We start from the raw sequence: 26,181 nt of genomic DNA, 5'->3' as shown, positions 1-26,181 counted from the left end.
TGGGCCCCTTGCACAGGTGCAGCCACTGGTGCCTGAGACTGTGGGGCGGGCAGCTTGTCCCTCTCCCAGGCTGCATCCCCAGCTGCTGGCGCCCGGGACTGCGGGGTGGACAGCTTGTCCCTCTCCTGGGCTGCAGGCGCAGCCACTGGCGCCTGGGACCACGGGGTGTGTGGCTTGTCCCTCTCCTGGGCTGCAGCCTGGATGCTCCCATTCCTCTCTCACGAGCTCATTTGTGCCTGGCTGGTCCCCATTCCTCACTCACGAGCTCATTTGTGCCTGCCTGGTCCCCATTCCTCTCTTGTGAGCTCATTTATACCTGGCTGGTCCCCATTCCTCTCTCCCCAGTGTTGAGTGTCTGAGCCATTACAGCATGACTGTGTGAGGGTGTGATGACCATTTTCATATTAGCTCTTTATTATATAGGATAATACATATTATTATTCTACTTCCTATTTAAGACATATTGAAATGTGGCTTGTGTCACCAAGGACTGGATTGTTTATTTCATTTCATTTTAATTAATTAAATTTATGTTTCGCCACATGAAGTTATAGCTGTTGTATTGGACAGTGCTGCTCTAGAATCGTGAACTTTCCTCCAGATGTTCTGACTGAGGACCCACTTCTGAAACAGATAGCTATCCAAATCATGTTCACCTGCTGCACATGTGCGGTGCAGGAGCTGCTCCCTGGTCAGCCTCCATCCTCTTCTTCCTCCTTCGAGCCTCTGTGCTGGCCACTGGTTTCAAAGCATCCACTTGTTTCTGTTCCTCCATAGCTCCTGTTTGGTCTTGCCAAGTGGGCGCCATCCCTGTGGCTCCTCATACCTTTGTGTGCCCTCTTGTGCCATCCTGAGCAGTCTCATCCCATTAGCTCTTTTGGTTTCCAGTTCCCTCCCTGAAAGCCCAAGCATCACTTCTTCTTATTTAGGTTCTTTTTAGTAATTCAGCTTAATAAGTAGTTTTTTTATATCTCTGGGAAAACCCGTGACCCATCACTGAGCCATTTGGAGTCTGTTTTGAGGATTTTATCCATTGAGCCATATTTAGTTGTTCTCTCTTCCTCTACAGGGTTTAGTTTTTGAAAGTTTATGGGGATAATTGATAGCGTCTTTTTCCTATTTCTGAGGCAAAAAAATACAAAGTTTTGTTTACATTGCTCCATAAGAAGTACATGCTGGGTGTCTCGAGTAGTGAATATGGGTAGGAGTATTACACAGACATTCTTTCAGCTCATGAGAATAAACACCATTGGTATATGTGAGAGAGGATGAGTTTTGTTTTCCTGAGTGATCACATAGATTTTTACTTCTTACTCTAAAATTTGCTTAGCCATGGCCCCTCCTCCTTACTGAGCATTAATGCCAATAATGTCCTTTTAACATGATTTCCTCCAAGCAGTAAATCAGGACACTCATTTTTGGATAAACTACTTGAAACAGACTTCAAGTCTCTGGCATGATTTTCAAAGTAAGCTTTTCTAACCAATTATTGGGTTGACTTTAGTTAATATGAGAAAATTAATTCTTGTAAACAGCAGCATACTTCTCTCCACATGGGTGCATGTCTGGCTTCATATTTTTAAAGACATCTACTTTTGGGAAAACTATTTTCATCCATATGAAGAAAGTCACACACACAAAAATTAATGCAATTTGCAAGCATAAAAAAGATTCATTTTTGCCATTTAATTGCTATATTGCTCACTTTATTTATGTTTAATTGTCCTAATCGAGCCCTGTGGTGTTTGGCAAATATTAACAAGCTCTAGCTTGTACTTTTCCTTATAAAAGTTCAACTATGGATTTTCATAAACTGAAAGTTGTCAGGAGGGTATGTCTTTGGTGTTGTTTTATGAAAGGAAATTTAAAAAGCGGATTTCTAAACACCAGCCATGTAAATCTAATTTGTCGTTTCCATTTGTATGCCCTAGATTTTCTCCACAAGTAGCTTCTTCTTTGTCCAGACATGAACTTTTAAAGTTCAAAGAACCAAATTTAATAACTTATTGGCTGTACAAATAAATAGAGCTTTAGACCCAAGGCCCCAGAATGTGTTTCCTGGACAATTAATGGTCTGTGAGGATCCTGTGGCCTGAGGAACTGCTCCTCGAAAATGTAGGTGTAGGTGGGCTCCACTTATGTTTTTGTTCAGTGCTGGATTTGCAGAGGGAGAAAAGGGAGAAGGGGATTTGAGGACTGTTTACTTTGAGTCATTTTGCTACTGCAAAGCCACCGAATGTGGCTTAAAAGTATTGGGCAGAGTGACAGAGCTACTCCTGTCGCCAGCTTGGGTGTAAGCAGCCCAGATGGATCCAGCCCTCTCTTGTCTTGGAACCACCGCAAAAAAGGCTGCTCACACCTCCACCCTCACCCTAGACAGACCCTCACCCTTATTTGCCCCCACCCCCAACTCCACTCCACCAGACTAGGAGGATCTTACCAAGTAGGAGCCATTGCCATAAACTTTACACAGTTTTGCTCCCTGGAATAAAATAAAAATAACTTTAAGAAATACTGCCTTAAACAAAATTCATCCATTTGTTTATTCAGCAAGTACTTATTACTCACCAGCCTGTTGTGTACTATTAAAAAAAAATCAGTGATGAAAATGGTAAGGCCGACTTTATTCAGGACCTTCGCAGTAGATATAGGGACCAGTGCAATGAGATTTTACAGTAGGGAGAGAGATTGGGCTTGACTCCAAATACAGCATGGGCAAGGGGGAATTATAACCAAGGAGCAGGGTGAGGGTCAGTGGATAGAAAATTACTAAGAGGAAACATAAGGAGTAAGGGGGTTTCTGGCTAAAGCCGACCTAACATGGTGTTCAGGCATCACCTTGGGGATGATGGAGGATAAGGAACTCTATCAGATATTGAGGGTGGGGCTCCTGGTTAAACTGACTTAGTGAAGGTCTTGCCAAAACTGGATTTTGCAAGGGCGTGCACAGATGGGCCTAGGAGAAGCTTTAGGAACCTACTAAAGTTTGATCAAGCAAAGAATCCTTGTCAGTACCAGGTGCTATGATAAGCTCTTGGGAAAGAGTGGTAAAGGAGATGTCAAGTACAAAGAATTGTTAACTTATTGCATGATTTTCAGAACTAGGAACCCTACAACAATGTTGTTTTTTTAATTGTATTTTTAAAAATTTGTGTATCTATTTTCCCACCTCAAAGTTTATTAGTAAAAAGATTTTCTCAGGGATTCAGGGAAGGTATTTCCTTCAGGTTTTTAAGGTGCCAGGTGCCTGAATATAGTCTTTATTTATTCAGAAATAAAGACTATAGGATTATTTTAAAGCCCAAGTACATACTTACAATTGATATTAATGGAAGACCATGTTCTAAAAAAATAAAACACACATATCTTATTCTGAAGCCCAGGCCATTGACTGACTTACTCTTCCCTACCGTCTTTATCCTTCCTCACCAAACACACACACACACACACACACACACGCACACAGCCACACACCACAGAGTCCTTCTCATGAAATAATGAGAAGGAGAACCCTAGTGCAACTGGGAAAGTCTCAAAGAGAAGAACAGAGGTTAAAGCAATAAAAGCAAATTTTATTCAGGAACTATTGCCATAGGGGAAAAGAGACCTCAGATAGAACTAGGCTCAATACCAATACAACATAGACAAGTGGGTGTTTATAACCAAGGAGCAGAGTCAGTATGGGACATTACTAAGAGGAAACATCAGAGTAGGGGGGATTCTGGCTAAACAGACTTAACAGGATTGTTACTGAAGGCAGGCCCGAGTGATCAGATATCATCTGAGGGATGGTGGTTGAGGAAATTTGATCAGATATTGAGGATAAGCAGTATGAGGCGGGCAGGGTGGTGGTATAGATTGAAGCTAAACTTACTTGACAGGATTTTTGGACAACTGGGCTCTTAAGGACAAGGCCTAAGAACAAGGCCTTGTTGAAAATGGCTCAGAGGAGCTTGTAGAGTTTAGTCAAGGAGATAGTTTGTCAAAAGGCTAAGCTTGAACACAGCATGACTAGCCTACTCTCTCCTTTCAGTAATCTGTTTTATTTTACCAAAAACTCCCTCATACCTTTTTTTCTATTCCCAAGTGTAATATATTAGCTGGCCACAGAAAATAATATGCCTAAGGAAATTGCCCCTTTCTATTCAAAAGTAATGAGAGAAAATACGCCAAAGATTTGATACTGTTTTTATTAAATGCACAGTTAGATCAGTGATGTGCACTGGTGAAATTCACCAAACGTGTTGCCCTCTATGTTCCAACCCTTGAGACACAGTGATGGTTAAGGACATCTGCAGAGTTGAAGAAGCTGCCGCCATACGATGGGACATCTCCATATCCTGGTCTGTGGGACTCTCCAAGATGCTTTGAGTGGGGGCAATAAAAAAATTAGTTGCAGAACAGTGGTGCATATGGAGAATATTTCTGTCAGATTATCCCAAAACCTGATAACAGTGTTTGCCTGTATGGAGGGAGTAGGAACTCAGAGACTAGAGATGGGAAGGAATGTGTTTTTGTTTTTTGAGAAAACTCTTGTATGTTATAGTAATTTTACAATATAAGAGGTTATAAAAAGAGAAGGAAAAAGAAATGGTCTCTAGCCTCCTTTCTTATTTTTCTTTGTAGTTATTTATTGAACTTAAATGGGGAGATTTCAAGGTATTTTAATCACCTAGTTTTACTGAATGAAATAAAAACATCAAAGTAGACATTTATATTATGGGTAATTTAAAATTTACAGTTGACTCTTGAACACAGGGATTAGGGGCACTGATCGCCCTGAGCAGACCTCCAAATTCACAGATTCCTAATCTCAGATAGAAAATACATATTATGCTGTATAATGTATAGCCTGTATTTCAAATAATTACAGCATCTCTGTGTTCCTAGTGCTCTATAAATAGCACAGTTCATTCTAAAAGTGATTACTGCCCTGTACACTATACTGTAATTACATTTCTTGGAAATAACTTCTCTAAATTTTCAATTAATTTAATGTTTGTGGTTAATTTAACATGTAGCTTGTCACTTCATAACTGTAAGCTATTTAATTTTTTAAAGTTTTAAAATAATAGGCTGGTTTTCTAATCTTTTTTAAATTGGCAAATAATTTAGAGAAAATATATTTAAATAACATTTCCCCAAATAATCTCTATGCAAGTTCCCAGGAGACTATATGATTTATAGTACATGCTCAGTACATTGTGGCATTGTTTGTGGGAGTAATTGATACAAAGCCTTATTCAACCCCTCACCTAACCATAAAGATTATTATTATTGTCATCAAAACATAAACTCTAGCAGAAATAGTAAGTTAATACCCAGATAATGAAGGCAAACTATGATGCATGGGAAGCATTTCTTTCTGTATATGATTTTGGGCCAGTGTAGAATAGACCCCCAATTTTTTTTCATGACATCCTTATTCTACAAAATACAATGACATGTAAATGACACAAAGTGATCTATGGCAAAAATGCATTGGTTAAAATAGTTCTTGTGTACAATGTAAACTCTAGGATACAGTCAGGATTCAAAAAATAAGAACAAAGTTCTCCCCAACACTAAAATCTCTGATCTTTTTCAAAAGAGATGAGAAATCAAAACACCCATTTATATTTGTTCAAGTTCATTTCTATTTGGATCATTTAATCTAGTTTCTTAGGACTGGAGAAAGAAAGTGAATCCTTGGAGACAATGACACTCAGCAAGAACAGGAAATGACAGTTGACTTCCTGCCAGGGGTGTGAAAACAGCAGAACTGTTCACATACACACAGGGATCCCTAGTTTTTTGTATTACAGCACATTGCAGCAGTTGGCTCAACCAGATAAAGTTAAATTATATTTTAACTAAAAGCCCAGTGCACAAATTCGTGCACGGGTGGGGTCCCTTAGCCTGGCCAGCGATCAAGGTGATTAGGGCCAGCCAACCGGGGAGGGGGTAGGGGGGTGGGAGGGACTGCAGGACGTTGGCTGTGGGAGCGCACTGACCACCAGGGGGCAGTTCCTGCATTGAGCGTCTGCCCCTTGGTGGTCAGTGTGTGTCATAGTGACCGGGCGACCAGTCGTTTGGTTGACCAGTCGTAAGGCTCACTTAAGCTTTTATATATATACAGATTACTATTCTTTAAAAGGCAGGCAATTGCGATTCATTTTAGAAAAAAAATTTATTTAGTAAAAATGTTTTAAATGGAAAGCAATGTTTTAAGTAACCTTGAAAATATTGGGGTCTGAAGATTCCCTGTTCCTAGTGATTATACGTTAATCAGGAAAGTTGGTTTATTGGGATGTAGAAAACCCAAAATAATAATTGCCATAGGTATCATGTATTTGACGAATGCCCACTCTGTGCTTCATTTACAGTTTAGAGGCTTAATAGGTTTTCTTGCTTATTCCTCAAAACAACTTTGTAGGGCAGGTATTATTATCTCCATGTCTCTGAGGATCAGAGAGTTTCCAAAATAACTTAGCTGACAAGTGGCAGAGTTGGCATTTAAACTCATGTGACTTTAGCTTCAATGAAGGAAAATACACACTTTCCCTCCTCTATCAACCTGGCTTGAAAAACAAAATGTCAGACTTTACTCCCAGTTAATATACCTCTTCTGTCTCTTTTTCCTTTCTCTCCCTTTGTTTTCCCTTTTACTCTCCCTTTTCTCGTCTTTGTTGTGTTTTAACTTGTATATGGGACCCTTACCATCCAAGCTGCCTGGATCAAATCATGATTTTGAAACATTGTCTTTGTGTGAACCTTTGAAGTGGAGATGCTGAGCCTGTGAATGGGGAGGTCCCCACTGTCCAGGGGTTGTCCAGGGGTTACGTGCTTGCCTTGATCCTAGGAGATGGGGTGGAGCCTCCCTTCTATACTTAAAGAAAGCCTTTGGGTTAGCTGAGCTTTCTCAGCAACTAAAGTTCTCAGCACAAACACACTTCTCTCCCCAGGCAGATCCATACTGCCCAGGGACAGAGCACACACACACACACAAAAAAGTATTGGCCTCTCCACAAAGACCTAGTACATGACCCAAGAAATTCTTTGTGAATTTCTTTATATATCTTAATTTTTTTTAAATTACTAGAGTAATGGATGCTTTTTGCAAAAAAAAAATACCTAAATTATTACAGAATTATAAAAATTGAGAGTAACTCAATTCCTCTAATTCCTGTTAATGGTTTTAAAGAAATTCTAATTTGTGAATTAGTTCTTCAAATCAAGTGGTTGGGTTTTTTCCTCCTCCTGTCTGTGCTTTGGTTTAGAACAATTGTGTAGCTAGAGCACTCAGAATTAAGAAGGTGGTTAGCCTTTTGCTTTTTTATCACCTCTGTCTTTGTTTTGCATGTTCAAGGTATACATTTGAAAGACAGGCAGAGTAAACAAAAGGAGGGAAGGTGTCCCTCCTCCAAAATGTAAATGAGTTCATTAGTAAAAAAAATCTAGATTGGACTGTTATTATTAATATTTTTTATTGAGTAGTTTATTGATTACAGGTTATACTGTCCTTCGTGTTGGTTTTGATTTAATTTTTGGCTAGTAAATATTGCCTAGATAACTGTGTATATAAATATGGATGAAGGAATTAAAATATATAAATTCTATTAAAAGTGAGAATTTTGAACTAGCTAGGATTTGCATTCTGGCATCTGTAGTTTACATCTGAGGAGGCTGAGTCTGAGGTATTTTGTCAGAGCCCTGCCTCCCTCTGTGCATACAGTCTTGTGTGTGGATTTGATTGGCATGCTCTTGCATACACGTTCTTCTTGTAGTTCTCAGGCTGCTGACTTTTTTTTTTTTAATGACCAATGTTCTATAGCAACCATCATAAAGTATAGATAACCAGTGTTAACATTTGGTATGTAATCTTTCAGACATCTTCCTATGTATATCTCAGATAAAGTACCTGGCTGACCCTAGTGTTATGAAGTCTAACTCTGGAATTAAACTGTGTAGATTCAAATCCTGGTTCTAACATTAGCTATGTCACCTTGGTTAAGGTACATACCTTCTGGGAAGCTCCATAATTAGATCCATGAAATGGGATAATGATAGTGCTTATCTCATTGGGGAGGAGTATGAATTAATGAGAAAATATGTATAAAGTTCTTGGAATAGAATAAGCACCCAATAAATGTTAGTACTCAAATGTTAGTACTCAAGAAATGGGATCATACTTCTAATTCTGTATGATAGCTTATTTTTTGAACAATCACAAGCACACATCTGCCTCATTCTTTTTATGGTTGCATTATACTGGTAATTACATTAGGTGATCTGCTGTAATTTGTTTAGTTCCCAAACATGTGGAAAGGATCATAATGTGGGTCAAAGAGCCATTTGTTTTGCCCAATCTTGGAAAAGAGTACGGTGTTCTGACATCCAAGTCCAGAGACACTTATGACCTTTAGTACCACACAGTTTTATCCAAACAAGAATGTAGTGTTTTTTAGAGAAATATGTAAGAATCTTCCTACTATCAGACAATGTTAAGCTGCTGAACATTTTAGGGTGCTCTCTACTGGGTAGACTTCTAGACTTGTAAACTTATGAAATTTCGTATTATGAGTTATCCTCATTTTCTAAAATACCATTGTTGATATCAAAGTACTTGTTTTCTGCCTTGTTAAGTGAATATTGAATATTCACTGACTTTTATCTGAATATTTCCCTGACTTTAGTTTCTGAACATTCACAAGACTGGCTTAATTAGAAAAGGGGAAAGTGCCATAATTCTGCCATAACCTGCAATAATGCAGCAGTGGGGGTCCTGGAGAACCATTATTATTCAAATGATCGTGGTTTCTTGAATAAAGTGGACGACTAAGTGTACCTCTCATAGTAAGAGAGATGATTAGCAGTGGGAGACACATTTGAACTTGCTTAGAGAGCTGCCTTTGTCTCTAGGAGGGCTGGCACTCAGTAATCACTAGAACAGGTCTTCGTTTCATCCCAGCCTCTTTCCTTTTTCATGCTTGCAGTGTTTGAATAGCTTTCTATTGCCTGTTAATCCCCACAGGAATGTGGCTTTGGCTACGGGGAGGATGCTCAGTGTGTGACTTGCCGGCTGCACAGGTTCAAAGAGGACTGGGGCTTTCAGAAATGCAAGCCGTGCCTGGACTGTGCGGTGGTGAACCGCTTCCAGAAAGCAAACTGTTCTGTCACCAGTGATGCTGTCTGCGGGGACTGCTTGCCAGGGTAGGTTGGATGATTTTTTTTCCCCTTGTAATTATTCTGTGTTTTTTTTTTAAACAGGCATTTTTCATTTCCTTTTCCAAATGTGAATGCACAGTGATATTAACCTGAGCGCATTTGTTGAGTATTCATGAGTTTGCATCTCAACAGTCGCCACTAGATTCTTGGTGCCGGTGCCATGGACTGTGACAGGTGCTTGTTATAAATAAAATGAGTAAGCATACTAACAAAGGAATAATGTCACAGAATTCTAAAAAGTTCCTATAATAAAAGCCTAATATGCTAAGTGTCTGACCGTTCGACTGTTCGACCAGTCACTATGACGCTATGACACGCACTGACCACCAGGGGGCAGATGCTCTGACCGGTAGGTTAGCTTGCTGCTGGGGTCCAGCCAATGAGGACTGGGCGAGATGCGCCAGACACACCCTGGAGCCCTCCTACGGTCCCTCCCCGGTCCTGATCGTGCACCGGTGGGGTCCCTCGACCTGGCCTGCACCCTCTCAGAATCTGGGACCCCTCGGGGGATGTCAGAGAGCCGGTTTTGGCTCGATCCCTGCAGGCCAGGCCAAGGTACCCCACTGGTGCACGAATCCATGAACCGGGCCTCTAGTATATCAATAATAAAGAAAACATAAACAAATGGACCAAAGAATGAACAGGCAATTCACAAAAGAGGAAACACATATGTTCATCCTCATTGGGGATCCGAGAAATGCAAATCGTGACCATTCACTCATTTCAACAGATACAGTGGAACTTGGTTTCTCCAACTTAATTCTTCCTGGAAGGCTGTTAGAGAAGCAATTTGTTCAAAAACCAACTTGTTCTTTTGTATTAGAAATAATGTAAATTGAATTAATCCATTCCAGACCCCCAAATGATTCCCTGTTTTAACCTTTATATATATACAGTACATGTCTAATGTGCTGTTTAATTTATGAATAAATATTCTTAAATTTCTTGAACCACATCCTCCCCACCTCCCCCCACCCCCAACTAGGAATTTTTCATCTATCACTGCCTCTGAAATTCTATCACTGGCTCACCACTTTTTCTTTATCCAGATCAACAACAGTTTTTACACCTATTCAGTTGCCTGTGATTGCTGTTTTATGAGCACTTTCACACCCTTAGCAAGATTAGCACTCTTGATGGCCTCTTTAAGTTTTAAAATTGTCAGCAACAAAAGCATTCTCTCCTTTGTTTGTTACCTGAGAGATGCTTTTGTCATTCTAAGGTATCAGCATAAAAGGGTTTTCAAGTCCAAAACTGAAGTTTTGGTCTACAACTGAGACATTTTTTCTGTGAACAACTTAGTTGAGAACCAAACTGTTCAAGATGGGAGACGTTGGAGAACCAAGGTTTGACTGTATTTGTCCAGCAGCCATGAGGCATTGCTTTAGATAAAGCTGTTATCAGTGGAAGTGGCGTTCTTGGGGTGCCTCAGGGAAAAGAATTTTCTGAGGCCCCCATAGGAGGATGGGGTTTTGTGGAAAGCTTTATTGATGATGTAAAATTAAGGGGGTTCCCATCCAAGGTCCCATCTCTGTACCTCTCGCCATGGAAGAAGTCCAATTTTGTATTTAACGGGGCCAGAATTAAGGCAACTGCTCAGAATTTCTGTTTGATATTCAAGTCCAGTCCAGTCCAGTCCAGCATCTGGCTACCTTAGCCTGTGTTCCCAGCTGCAGTCCATTGTGTGTGGGGTCTGCATGGCCATGGGCCATGCGGCTGCTTAAGGTCACATGGTTATGAGAGAGAACAGGAAAGCACACTAATGAGTATGGGCCACGGAGCTAGAGAGCTCAAGAGAGAAAAAGAACAAGAGAGAGGGAACTCTGAGGTTTATGTATTCCCAAAATTTCATGAGCTTGCTTTGAGGTCCACCCCTCTAGCCAATTGACTGTTCTCCAGGTTAGACTGACAGGCAAGTATTCCCCCCTCCCCCCCCTCTTTTGTCCATCCCTTCCACCAGTAGTTCCCTGGGGAGTGTGAAGCTCCCCAGGTTCCTGGTGAAGCTGCCTAGATGACTATGCTTATAATATCTGGGCTCCCCTTTGCTCTCTTCCTATTATTAATATTAATAAACTAGCTAATTATATCCTAATAAGGTTTTAAAAATATCTAAACAGTAAATATTAAAGAAGTAAATTAAGCAAAAGGCAGAAGATGGTGATTTCTGTGGGGGAAAAAAGAAAACCTAAAGCAGTTAAGGGGATTAGGCATGCCTCATGGAATGGATAGATAAGTTGCAGTATTAAAGTTGTAGGCATTACTGAAAAGGGGAGATCTGTCCAAAGACTTGAAGCAATTAGCAGAGCAGATATGTGGGGAAGAGCACTGTAGATACAGGGAACCGCTAGAGACAGGCCCCCAAGATGGACATGAACCTGGTATTTTTTATTTTTAAGAAGCTGCAAAGAGACCAGGGTATCTTCAGGAGGAAGAAAGAGTTGAGTAGAAAAAGAGAGGGTGGAAGGAAGTGGACACATGTAAATCGTGAAAACCTTAAATGTTGAAAATTAACCCAGGCCATGAAAGGAAAGGAGAACTAGACCTGGGCCAGGAGGAGTGGCAAAGCCCAGGAGGAGGCATTTTAAAGTTTTAAGTGTTCCTGGGTAAGCATTGGGTAGATATGCCAGATAAAATAAGCAGTTGGGGGATAAACTCCATATGAAGAGTGGGACTTAGGAAGGCATGGGTGATGATCTGTTAGGGAATGATAGGCATTACCCCCCAAAGTAAAAAGGAAGAGAGACAAAGCATACTATCAGAATACTTTCATGGGAGTAGAGTGCAGCCTGTGTTACCAACCAAAGATGGAAGAGAGAGAACCCAGAATTCCTGGAGCTGTGGAAGACAAGCTCTGTTGCAGGGATAAAACAATCAGTAACAGCAGCATTACAGGAGAAGCAAACATTAATTATTTATAATGTGCCAGGCACTTGGCTAAGTACTTTACATGAGTGATGTACTATAATGTTCACAGTGTCTTAAACATGAAGAAAGTGAGCCTTATCAAGGATGAAGTTTATTCAGGCAAGATCACTTAGCCAGTATATAGTGGAGCTTGGAGCCACATCCAGGAATCTACTGCAACAAGCCATGCGCTAAGTCACTGCAGAGGAAGGACTTTAGCTGGACTTGGCCATACATGCCCACAAAATTGGGATGCTTTTGACTAAATGGCATGGTGATAGCTCTGGGGCCCTTGTTGAAGCCAGAGGAGGAAAAAATGCTCTGGACCTGAAAGGCAGAGGCAGGAGATAGCCTGTGGCTCAAGCATGGCCTTACACAACGACTCAACACCGAAACCGGTGTAAAAAGTAGTGGCCTAACACCAAAAGCATAAGCAACCAAATAAAACATAGCTATATTGGACTTAATTAAATTTAAAATCTTTTGTGCTTCAATAGATACCCTCAAGAAAATGAAAAGACAACCCACAGAATTAGAGAAACTATTTGTAAATTATATATGTGATAAGGGACTTTCTTATCTAGAATATATAAAGAACTTTTACAACTCTAATAAAAAGGCAAATAAGCAAATTAAAATATGGGCAAAAGATTTGGTTACACTTTTCTTCAAAGAAGATATGCAAATGATGAATAAACACATGAAAAAATGCTCAACATTATTAGCAATCAGGGACATGCAAATTAAAAATGCATACTTCACACCCACTAGGATGGCTGTTACCAAAAATACAGACTATAACAAGTGTTGGTGAGGAAACAGAGAAATTGGAACCTTCATACACTGTTGGAGGGAATGTAAAATGGTGCAGCCACTTTGCAAAAAATCTGGCAGTTCCTCAACAAGTTAAACATAGTTACTATGTGACCCAGCAATTCTGCTCTTAGATATGTAACCAAGATAATTGAAAATACATCCATGAAAAAACATGCACACAAATGTTCATAACAGCATTATGCATAATAGTCAAAAGTGGAAACAACCCAAATGTCCCTCAACTGATGAATGGATAAGCAAAATGGAGTGTATTCAAACATTTGAATTTTACTCAGCAATAAAAAGGAATGAATTATCGATACATGCCCAAAATGGACGAACCTAGAAAACAATGTTAAATGAAAGAAGCCACTTACAAAAGACCACCTATTGTATGATCTCATTGCATGAAATATCCAGAACAGGCAAATTTATAAAGACAGAAAGTAAGCTAGTAGTTGTCTAGGGTTGGTGGTGATGGTGGTGATTGTGGTGGGGTCGGGGGGAGGGTTGGGGAAATAGGGGTGGGGTGCAGAGGGGTTTTTTTGGCATGATGAAAATGTTTTAAAATGGATTGTACTTGATGGTTACACAAATCCATGAATATATTAAGACCATTTAATTGTGTGCTTTAACTTGATGGATTCTATGGTTTGTAAAATATTTCAATAAATCTGTTATTTAATAAAAAAGTAATGGCCTAAAATCTCAGAAACATTGATACCTATTAATATCATTACCCAGAGTTTTGACCTTGTGCAAATCTATTTGAGGAGTACACACTGAGTATCTTACACATCTTTATTATTCCTTTCTACAATTTTGATAAAAACATGTCTGTGTATGTTTGCTCTCTTCATCTGGAGGGAAGGAAGAAGAAAAGGTCCTCAGGAGATAATGCCCATCGTATGCCTGCCATAAGGGATGAAGGCTGAGGTGGGCAGTGCCCAGAGAATGTGGGGGGAAGCACAGGGTACAAGGACTAGGTTTTCACTAAGAAGGAGGTATGCTGCTCTAGTGTGGGAGAGGGTATGGTCTCTCCAGGAGCTCCCAAATGTGCTTCCCATGCTTAACCTCTGTTGTCATCTGAACCCATGGCTTTTAGTTTCTACAGTGTTTGCTCATTCTTTAAATAAGTGCTTAGATGCAGGAAAGTTAGAAACGAGTAGACATTTGAATGATTTTTCACAGTTTACTTATATGATTAGTTCAAAATTACATCCTTTTCTAAGTTAGCATGAATGTATGAGGCAGGCAATAATCACATAGTGACTTTTACTCAAGTTTTCCAGAGTGTTTTAAAAGTGCTCATCTAGTCCGCTGGCATGCTCAGTGGTTGCGTGTTGACCTATGAACCAAAAGGTCACAGTTCAATTCCCAGTCAGGGCACATGCCCGGTTGGTGGACTCAATCCCCAGTGTGGGGTGTGCAGGAGGCAGCCTATCAATGATTCTCTCTCATCATTGATGTTTCTATTTCTCTCCCCTTCTCTCTTCCTCTCTGAAATCAATAAAAATATATTAAAAAATAAAAGTGCTTATCTAGCTTAGAATATGATTTTGCAAGTATTTTCTCCCATTTTGTAGGTTGCCCTTCACTGTTGATTGTATCTTTTACTTTTAATCTTAGAAGGAATCATTATTATTTTATTATAATTTAAAACTAATTTTAGTGTGACTTACTTTTTAACCATTTTATTAAGGTATTTAATGTATACAACTCAATGAGTTTGGGTGTAAGTATACATTGATTGTATCATTTTATGTACAAGTTTTAAGTTTGATGTAGTCCACTTGCATTTTTATTTTTGCTGCCTATTTCATATATGCCTTTTGATTGCCTTTTGGTGTCATATCCAAGAAATTATTGCCAAATTCAATGTCATTAAGCTTTTCTCCTATATTTTCTTCCGGGAGTTTTATACTTTGGGGTCTTTCATTTAATTTATTTTGAATTAATTTTTGTATATGAGCTAAGATAAGGAGCCAGCTTTATTATTTTGCATGTGGGTATCCAGTTTCCCAGCACTATTTGTTGAAGGGACTGTCCTATCCCCATTAAGTGGTCTTTGTTCCCTGGTCAAAGATAATTTGACCATATACATGGGGATTTATTTTTAGGCTCTTTTTTCTGTTCATTGGTCTACATGTCTCTCTTTATGCCAGTACCACACTGCATTGATTAATATACTTTGTAATATTTTCATATCAGGAAGTATGAATCTTCCAACTTTGTTCTTTGATTTTGACTTTATAAATTCCAAAATAAATACCTTTAATTAAAATTTGGTGAGAATTCACTATATTACAATCATTTGGACAGATGTTCATAGTCAAATGAAAATGGAATGATGAGCAAATAAGGAAGTTATTGGGCATTTGAGGTAATTTACTTAGTTTCAAAATGCAAATTTCATTTCAATCATAAATTATACAGATTTGTTACTACATTATCCAGTTTTACAAAATAATTGCATCTACCTGTCCTCTATATACTTGATTTGTAAATTTATTCTCCAAATCTCTATTTTTGTCAGAAAAGTTGGAAGTTTTCTGTAGAAAAAAAAATTGCTTGAATTCTCACCATCAAGAAATGATCACTGTTAATATTCAATATATAATTTTTTTCACTGCTAATATATACATATAAATGTCTTTAGCTGCATTGGTAAATAGTCTGAAAGAATATATATCAAGGTGTGTTTGTATAAAATGAAATTATATTATTCACACTTCTTTTTTCACTTAATGATACTTTATGAGTTAAAAAATTATGTATGGTAGATCTGCATCATTATTTCCGAAGCTCACCTTTTATTCTTTTTCCCTGGTTCCATCATAGTTGGTCATATCTAATGTTGGATATTGGGATTGTGCCTAATTGGCTTCTTTTCTTTTATAAACAACTAGAGACCCAGTGCACAGATTCGTGCACCTGTGGGGTCTCTTGGCTTGGCCTGTGGGGATCAGGCCGAAACTGGCTCTCCAACATCCCCTGAGGGTCCCAGATTGTTAGAGGGTGGTTCTCGGGTGATGCAGCCAGGAATTGGGCTCCCTCCTCTCTGGTTCCGGTTGCGTCACCCAAGAACCGCAGCTGCCAAGTCACTGCAGCTCGGCAGGTCCTGCGTTGAGCATCTGCCCCCTGGTGGTCAGTGCGCATCATAGTTTCCTGTCGGAGCGTCTGCCCCCTGGTGGTCATTGTGTGTCATAGCTACCAGTTGGACAGTCGAAAGGTTGGACAGTCGCTTAGGCTTTTATATAGATAGATGGATGGATGGATAGATAGATAGATAGATAGATAGATAGATAGATAGATAGATACTGTGATTACATTCTTATATATATAGTTTTACCCACCTAATTATTTCTTTTGGATACATTTCACAAAATGAAATTATTGGGTAAAGGATGTAAATAAACTATATGAATTCTGATGCTGTATTGCTAAATTGCCCTCCTGCAAGTGGCAATTTCTATTCCCACTGGAAATATATACATGTGCCTATTTACCTAGCCTTACACCAGCACTTTCTCAATTTTCTAAGTAAAAATGGTGTATTTTCATTGCAATTTATAGTTACTTGAATAATAATGAGGTTAAACATTTTAATGTTAAATTAAAAATTAGTGGCATTCTTTTTAATTTTAATTATGAAAATTAAAAATTATGAAATGTTATTCTTTTGGGAGTTAATGTTCTTTGCCTGTTTTTTCCTTTCACCTTAATGATTTTTAAGTTTAATGTTACAGACTTAAGTTATAGAAAATGCTGTGATCAGAACTATTTTTCAATTTTCTTTTGCCCATTAACTAGGTTAATCATACTTTGTTTTTGCTCTTCAGTTGTCTTTAATATCGTGTGTGTGTGTGTGTGTGTGTGTGTGTGTGTGTGTGTGTGTTTTCAAAGCTGTTAATCTCTTTCTGGCTCCTGGGTCATTTTCCATTTATATTAATATTAATTAGTCTTGTCATGCCTAGTAAGATGTCCCCATATCAAAATTATATAAGCACCTCACTACATTTTTCTATTGCTTTTATGGTTTGCTGGACTCTTTTGGTCTTTGAATTTCAAATGTTAAAAACTAGCACTTTATTTATAAGGCATTTTATCATTTAAATTGATTTCATATTCCCTCACCAGCACCCACTCCCCTAATATAGAAAATGTGAGGCTAAGTAAAATCTACAGTTATGTTTAGTGGAGTTGGCCTTTCATAAGTATTCACTGCACGCTCAGAGGTCTTTCTAAGGATGTCTGTCTAAGATACTACTATATTTAAGACTTTGAGCCCTAGCCGGTTTGGCTCGGTGGATAGAACATCGGCCTGCGGATTGAAGGGTCCCAGTTTCGATTCTGGTCAAAGGCACATCCCCGGGTTGCAGGCTCAATCCCCAGTGTGGGGGCATGCAGGAGGCAGCTAATTAATGATTCTCTCTCATCTTTGATGTTTCTATCTCTCTCTCCCTCTTCCTTCCTCTCTGAAATCAATAAAAATATGTTTTTTAAAAAAGACTTTGAGAACTTTTTTAAAAAACAGAATTAGTAATGGAGACTGCCAGTAATTTATGTAATCTGTTCACTGCAACTGTGAGTTGAGATAAAAGAGCTAACAAGGATTATTTTCCTTTTTCTTTTAGATTTTATAGGAAGACAAAACTTGTTGGTTTTCAAGACATGGAGTGTGTACCTTGTGGAGACCCTCCTCCTCCTTATGAACCACACTGTGAGTGAACTCCATACAAACACAGCAGAAGGGCTCTTGGCCTTAAAAAAAAACAAAACACCTTTGTTCCATTGGCAAATGGAGCAAAATCTCTCTCTACCGTGGGTCTTATAGTGTGCACTCTTGTATCAGCTTTCAGCAGGACATAAATCTCTTTTGTTGTGTGCCTCAATCAGCAAACTATGTCCATTAATTTGAATCTCAAAGTGAAATACAGATATTTTGTGGCTGCTGTACTCCATTCAAACTCTTATCTTTTCATATATGTGTGTGTATGTGTGTGTGTGTGTGTGTGTGTATATATATATCATGCAACTCCAATGAACTAGGTGGTCTAAATCCTAATGCATAATGTCTTTGTGCCATGGCCCCATTAATTCCTGTGTTTTCTCATCTTAGTCCCCAAGCACTGTCATGTGGTGTCTTCCATTCCAGACACATTCCTCTCCATGAATTGCCTGCCCTAATTAATGCATTGTTAAATGGAATCTTAGTTCACTTCATTCATTTCTTTACTTTTCTCGTTTAATGAATAAGAAGAGAAACTCACTGTGTACTGGGAATATAACTGCAAATTGTGCCTTTTTCTATTTATATTAATATTAATTAATCTTTTTGACCATAATTTTCCTTTAGATATGAAAGATATTTGCTACAAGTTTTATGAACTTGCATTGATTTTGAATAGGAATCCTAAGTACAAATCTGGCCAATGAAAACGAACAGGTGTTGGGCCAGGAAAGAAATCAGCAGGTGGCCCCCCTCATGTGCTCAGTTCATGCTTGTCTTTGCTAAACAGGGCTTTAGTGAACTGTTTCACTGTACACAAGAAATAGGTTTAGGCAGAGGAGGCAGGAGGGTTTTTATCCCAAGTGTAGTTTCCTCATGCCTTTCTGGGGAGCACTGGTAATATCAATGTTTATATTTAGGGGTTGTTTTGATATAATTTTCAATGCATGGGATTTGTCCTCTTCTTTCTGTGACACAAGTCTCCTCTGAACTAATTGAAGTTATTGCATTATTTGGTAAGGTCACAACTGTTTCCCAACAATTCATGGACTTTTGTAGTCCATATTATTATGTCCTTTATCAAAATGCATTACTTTTTATTCTTCCTTTGAAGTGATAGAAAAGCAAAAAAAAAAAAAAATGCAGACTCTAACTTTTAAAGAAATGTATTTTGACCCTCATTTTTATAATATCTAAATATTCACCAAATGATTCATTGCAATTAATGAATGTAATCATGAATGTCTGTTATGTATTAGTCGTCATTGGGAAACAATTTGTTTTACTCAATACCACATCATCAGCCCACATTTGGAGGACACCAGGTCCAGAGATGTTAATAACTTTTCATTGCTGCCTGGTAATTGGCAGAAACAGTATTCAAACCTAAGTCTGTCTAACTCTAAGTGGTATGTTCTTTCCACCACACTCTACTGTCTCCCTAAGGAAAACCAACTATCTAATCTGTCCTCTGTTGGCTGATGTAATTGCTTCATGTTGACTTCTTCTTATATTGTTTGCTTCATAATTAATGAAAACTCTAAAAATATAACATAGAGAAGATCCTGAAAGAGCCTCTTTATGCTACACAATCTATAAAATGACGTGTTCTCTTGCCCTTTAAAATGGGGTAGCAACTTGGTCTTGCCGGTGGGTCAGCTCAGCCAACATTTTGTCCAGAAGGCAAAGATTATGATCTTCATCCCAAACTACCATGAAAAGATTTAGTAAAGAAATTGGTATTGGTCAATTTAAAGTTGGAAAGTTCTGGGTTAATTTTTTCTGTTTAATAATCTACTCATAAGTCTGAGGCACTGGAATTTTTTGCCTTCGGGGATCTGACTATGTTTGGACATCATAAATTAGCCTTCAAATGTAGATTTCACATTTAACTTTTAATGTCTTGTAAATCCATACTTAAGTTATAATTTGAAAAGAAAATTAACTAGTTTAAATTATATGTATAGACATATTTTTCCATATATGAAACTTTTTAGAAAGCAAAGAAACAAATTATTTTTCAAAGTCAGAGATGTAGTGTGCACAGCTAATACTTTTTTGAATCATGAAACAAGAGTCTGGTGGTCTTTAGTGAGTGTTAATCCCTATTAAGCTCTGTAAAGGAAAGTTTGCTGCTTTTGGCACAGTTCTTGGGAATCACTCCAGAATACAACTAATCTCCTCAAAAGAGATCTTCACGTTTTGGGGGGAAATTATGTAAGGCGCCTTATGTTTTTATTTCTCCTACTTTGGGCTTTTCAACTTATTCACAAAAAAACTGCTTCTTCAAGTGTTTTTTGTGTGTGTGTGTTCCTCCCCCTCCCCCCGCCCATGAGGAGCGCCTATATTTTTTAGACTCCTAGTTAGCTATAAGAAAGTTATGGCACTCAGGCTACCTCAAGTAAAGGACACAGGTAGTACTGAGAGAGGCAAGAACTTCCTAGAACCCAGGGGTAGCCCTTGCTTGAAACCTCAGGCAGCCATAGAGTCTGGAGACCATGGTCCCCTGCAGCCTGAGGCTCTGAGCCCTGCATTTGTGCCACACAGCTACTTGCTCAGTCTGCAGGCCTCTCTTTATACCTCCCAGTTTTCCTTCATACTTTCACCAGACTGCATTGGTCTGGACTTCCCTCTTTCCACTCCTGAAGGACAAAATCTGATTGGTCTAATTAGATACCATTGTCCTGTGAGGCATCGTCTTTTCCGTTTACCTGTTGAACAAACATTTAAGTGCCAGACACACAGTGAAGGACAGATAGACCCCAGTTCTTTTCTTTAGGGAGGGTACAGCGTAGTGGAGGAGTTGTGAAATAACTAGAGTTAAACAGTATTGAGATATAACACATGTAGAGGCAAAATTGTGACTGCTTAGTCCCTTTTTTGGAAGGATCCAGGGTACTCTGAGGGTGAATAATGGGTAATGACATAGGAGCATTAGGGAAGGCTTTGAGCTGTGATTTAAAAGATCAGCTAGAGGAGGATGAGCCTGAAAAGGTGACTAAACAGAGGGTCCAGAGAAGTCTGGGGAAACCAGGGGAGTATGGTGGTCTGAAGCATACTGGTGGATGCTGTATGCAAGTTGAGTCTGTTGACACTGGAAATGCCCTTTTCACCTTGGAGGTCTTTGATGACATTGACAAGAACCATTTTAGTGAGTAATGAAAATGGAATCACATTAAAATTAAACAAGAAATTAATGTAAGCGGAGAATGGAGACCATTATAGACAACTCTGAGATGTTTGCCTTGAAGGTGACAAAGGAATGTGCAGACAAGGGAGTGATTTTGTTTTATTTAGTTTTTTAGGTGTAGACATATCTGCATGTTTTCATATTGAGAGAACAAAAGAATAACCAGGCACATAAGGTTTGTTGGAGAAGGATCCTGAAGCTAAAATGTTCCGTTGGCTTTATCTGGGAGGAGGAAGAGACCTCTGCCATAACCTGGGAAGCGGAGGTGGGGGAAGATGAGCATGAGCTTGTCATTCAGTGATGCGGTTGAGAGGTTCACATACCCTGCTTCTGTGTGTGCGACAGAGAAGACACTCTGTTCCACCAAGTAAGACAGGAGCCAAGGAACTCAGAGGCTGGAAGAGCACAAGTGTTTGAGGTTCTCATTACAGATAGTGGGAGGCAGGTTGATTAGAGAAAATAGCGAGTTTCCTGGTAACAAGGGTCCAGCTGAAGTCTGTGGTCATAGTGGTACATTGTTTGATCCTCATATGATATCTGAAGGGGCTTCTACTGTGGGGATGACTCAGGCCACCTCTGAAACAGCCCCAAGATATGCATAAGTTGCATCCTAAATATATAGCAAGCTACAAACAAGTTTTTAAAAGGGATGACTTTGTTAACACAAGAATAATTTTAAATTAAGGTAATATTTTTTTGGTATTGCTATAATACCTGAAGCAAACCAAAGTAACACTGGATTGAAAACTTCTCATGTATCTGTCAACTTTCCAAGGGGCCACCCCAAGTCCATACTTGTCTGTGACTGGTGTACCCTTGGCCAAGAGACTTACTTAATTCTCCTAGGGCTAGGTTTTTCCCCTGTAAAATGGGGTTACCTACCTATGAAGGTTGTTGTAAGTACTGAATAGTCAATATATGTAAGTCGCCTGACATAGTGTCTGGCAATGAGCAGGGTCTCCAATCTGTTGGCTCCCTTCCTTGCTCCCTCCACCCTGCAGTGCTTCTTGGGTTGTGAGATCTTAACTCCTAGTACTTGCCCAGAGATTTAGTATTCAGGAGAGGCAGTGGTTCAAAGAAGATCAGTGAGCTAGCACTGTGTGTATAACTGCCCCACTCAACAGGAAATGGCATAATAGGAGATTGCCAGAATTTTAGCCATCAGATAACAAATAGGTTCTCTACAGCTTAAATTTGTAATAAAGTGTCTAAATGTAAGTTTCTTTGTAGGGCATACCTGTATTCCTTGTAAAGTGATTTTGAAAACAAGAAAGAAGTTTTTGTCCCTCATGATTTATATTGCCCCAGTCTTAAGAAGGCCTCAAAAAGGCGTCTATCAGAGTCAATAGAGTAGAGCAGAACAGTATGAGACCTATTGCTGGAGGTTTTGGATTCACATTTAGGCTCAGCCTTCTACAATGGTGTAACCTTGGGCAAATCATCTCACCACTTTGAACTTCCATTTACTCTTTGGAAAATGGGGACAATCATACCATGTTAGCAGATCTTAGACTGAACTATATGAGATAGTGTCCAGAAGCGTACCTGCCACAGAGTGAACTCAGTAACAACTATCTGCCCGCTGGCCTGCTCTCTTACAAATAATGGCTGCATCTGTCCTATGTCCCTTGGCTCGCCCTGACCAGGTATGCTCTGTGGAAGGTATGGCAGTTGGGAGTGGTCTCATATGGGGAGGATCTCATGATGCAGTTGGTTTGATGTTTGTTTTGCTGGTCTTTCACTTCCAGAGGTGGGTGAGCAATGGAAAATACCTAGAAAGAGGCTGCAGTGGATTTTTGTGTTTGTCACTTGAATGGTAGACTACTTAGGCTGATCCCTTTTCTCTTTGCCCCATTGCTCAACGCCTCATGCCCCATGCCCAAACAGCATGGGCTTTAAGCTCCCCAACCTTCCAGATAATGATGGATGCGTGCATATAATTGATTAGGCCACCCATAACCTCTTTTCCAGTCACTAATAGCATTAATTTATAAGAACGACTGGTTGGCCATGGAGCCCAGGGTCGATTAGTAACATCACTGTAATTTGTAGGTGAATAAAAGGGACCCTTTCCATAGAAACCCCTGCTTCAGGCTTTACTCCTCTTTGAGCCTTCACTTCCTAGTAATACGTGCCCATTTAGAGCATTAAGAAGAGATGGAGAAAAACACACAAGAAGTTTGAGAACTACATTCTGCCCTGTGTCTGATAAGAAATGCAGATTTTGTCTGATTTCTTTTAGCAGTGTTTACTTAATGTGGAACAAACACTGGTTGGAACAAATGGTTTTGAAAAAATTCAAAGCTATTTTCACCAAAGTCCAGCTTTATTTAAGTGTGTTTAACCTAGATGTTTGCTTTGTTCTTGGGGGCTTTGTAAAACAAGCCATGTGATTACAAAGAGATAAGCGATCAGATAAGTGGCTGTGTGTGGGGGGGAGAGGGGGGGAAGCAGCTCTGTTGACCTGACACTATTTAGAAACTTTACATGGCTTAAAACTCAGGAAACAGCAGGTCTCTGTATCAACAAGTAATAAATCATATTATTTAAAGTATTAAAAATATTTAATAATTATTTCTTGAGTAAAGTACCATGTAGGTATTTGGACAACAGGGGTTTTAAGGCTCCTGTTACCCACATTGCTGCGCTTCACATCTCTGTGTAGGTGTTTTTACTCACTAATGAATTGATAGTGTGTTTACGTGTATAGAGGTATTACTATTTTTGTGTCTTGACAGGCAATGTTAAATTATTTTAAAGTAAAGGTACCTTGTAAATGCCTCTTTAAAAAATAAAAAACAAATCTAAAAGGAAATAAATTGGGAGTGTTTGAAGTCAATACCAATATGAGTTTTCCAGTTTTAAAGGAGGGGAAGGGGAGATGAGCAGAAGGAGGAAGAGAAGGGGGAGGTGAATTACAAGTTGACTTAAGCTTTACCTGAATGATTTAACCAACTAGACTCCTGAAGTGCAGAAACGAGTTTCTAGTATCCTCCCAGCAGGTAGTACTCTGCGTCCTGGCGTACTTAAACACTTAATGAATCTAACCACAGTGAATGCCTATATAATGGCATGCAGAAGAGATGCAGGAAATTCAAAAGTATTTTACATTTGTTTTGGAAAAATTATGTGATTTTTATTGTATCTGTGTATGTTCTTTTGCTTCTGCAGCAGTTCTTCTGATGAGTTTGCTGATATTTAGTGACCTGGCTTTCCAGAGGACTTACTAGGTCCTCTGCAGGATAAAGATAGGTCCACAAAGCCAGTATGTACTAATTGAGGGTTTAGTTTACTGAAGATTTTCAATAGTCTGTGGTCCTCAGGCCAAGACTCCTCAGTGTCCAGCTGGAGCATTGCTGCCATGTCTTGTGCTGATAGAGCCTGCTTTGGGGATGGTTTGGGGAACAAGATGAGTGCTGTTGTGTGTCCTGAGCAAATGGTTAAGGCAGTAGAGATAGGGAGCTTCCTAAAGAGAAGTCTTAACAATGGAGTTCTTTCCAGTTAGACTTTCAGGGTGGGGAATAGAAGGACAATGAGATCAAAGAGAACTTGGTAAAACAGCCAAAACAGCCCAAGGCTTATGGCAGACAAATTTAAAAGCCAGCCCTCCCAGGGAACATTTGAAGCAAAGATGCCTTTGTTTTCACTAATTTATTTGTTGGTTTAGGGTACTATTGCTTTTCTCTTTTTCCCACTGCCTATTGCTCCCTGCATGTCTTTTATATCATCCTTTCTTTTTGTCAATAATATGTAATTTCATTATTTTATTGAAAAACAAATTTAAAGTAATGGTAGTCAGAGGCAACTTCTGTGGAAACCAAAGGAACAGATCTTCTTGCAGAATACAGGCAGTGGAGCACTTTACTGAGAGGAATGCCATTGAGCCCTCCCATGGAATCCTTTTACTTTTATTGTAAGCCTTGTTCTGCCAAACCAAACAACCCTGGTGAAGGAAAGGAGAAGAGTGGGAAGAAGCTAATAAAAGCAGAGAAAAGGATGCAGCAAGAAGTGAAAAGCCAGACTGCAGTACAGCAGGGAGGAGTCAGAACACAACAAAAATCAAGCCATAAGAACTTCAAATACTGTATGTACACTATAATTTTGTGCCATTGAGTGTATAGCAAACAGTCCCATACAGCCTAATTAATGACTGACCCTTAAAGTTTTCTCTCTAATACCACTCAGTAGAATAATTATAGTTCTCATTATTATTCTGGACATGAAAAAGGGTTGGGGGATGATCAGAATACAAATTTGTTAAGAAAACTATTTATTTTAGAATGATTTCCATCAAGCATAATCCTTTTAAAAGTGTATTTGCTTATTAAGGTAAACAACTGTTATCTGAAAATATATTGAAAATTTATTATAGCAAGGTCCTCATTTTCCAAGGATGTTGAAAAAAATAGCTGGGCAGATTAAATACCATAGCCCCTTTAGAAAAAAAAAAAAGTGCTATAAATGCAAGTGCTTTGGATGATTACTGATTTCATATATTTATCTTTACTTAGCACTAGTTTCATTAAAGTTATAGAAATAAAAAATTCTTAGGAGTTTCTTAAACTCTTGTTCTCTACATTCATCCTTTTGGCCCAATATAAATCTGTTAAATATTGGTAAGCCATTAACTTTCTTCCAAGTGAAGAAAAGTGTAAGTACCTGACTGAATCAGGTGGCCCTGTGCCTTGAATCTGGGATGCTTTGGAGAGTTCTTGTTGGTCTGTGATGGTCTGTGACGCTCCTGAGTTGCCAATGAGCAGGCCAGAGGCTTTGAGAATAGCAGCAGTTGATTATTACCTAGTCAGCTATAAACCTAACTTCTCTGCCTTTATCTTCAGTCTCTTTTAGACATTTAAAGTCAATGAGCTGGTTTAAATATTTACTCATGAAGAAACAGGTTGTGGTTTGTTACAGGCCATCACTAAATTAAATGAATGTTAGATTAAATACAGTTTATTTAAAAATATGTAATCCAGCAGGCCTGTATCATTAAGTTGTGGACTTTTACAAATGAACAGTGATTTGTGTGTATACCCATTAAATGCTGAATTTTGTCTTTTTTTAACTTAAAATTTTATTATTATGTATTGGTTTCAGATGTACAGCTTAGTGGTTAGACCAGGGGTGGGCAAACTTTTTGACTCGAGGGCCACAATGGGTTCTTAAACTGGACCGGAGGGCCAGAACAAAAGCATGGATGGAGTGTTTGTGTGAACTAATATAAATTCAAAGTAAACATCATTACATAAAAGGGTACGGTCTTTTTTTTTTTAGTTTTATTCATTTCAAACGGGCCGGATCCAGCCCGCGGGCCGTAGTTTGCCCACGGCTG

At 39.0% G+C, this 26,181-nt stretch overlaps 1 protein-coding gene across 7 annotated transcripts in view; it reads left to right on the top strand.

The window, feature by feature from the left end:
• TNFRSF19 (tumor necrosis factor receptor superfamily, member 19) overlaps positions 1-26,181 on the top strand; it is a 108,577-nt gene that overhangs the window by 27,022 nt on the left and 55,374 nt on the right. For all 7 annotated transcript variants that reach the window (XM_005877285.2, XM_005877286.2, XM_014548583.1 and 4 more), the window contains 2 exons: positions 9,014-9,192; positions 17,565-17,650. In XM_005877285.2, coding sequence (XP_005877347.2) covers positions 9,014-9,192; positions 17,565-17,650 — 265 coding nt within the window. The remainder of the gene's footprint in view (positions 1-9,013; positions 9,193-17,564; positions 17,651-26,181) is intronic.

The sequence above is a fragment of the Myotis brandtii genome, unplaced genomic scaffold (assembly GCF_000412655.1).
Source record: "Myotis brandtii unplaced genomic scaffold, ASM41265v1 scaffold516, whole genome shotgun sequence".
Taxonomy (NCBI): Eukaryota; Metazoa; Chordata; class Mammalia; order Chiroptera; family Vespertilionidae; genus Myotis; species Myotis brandtii.
This window is presented reverse-complemented; position numbering and strand designations above follow the sequence as displayed.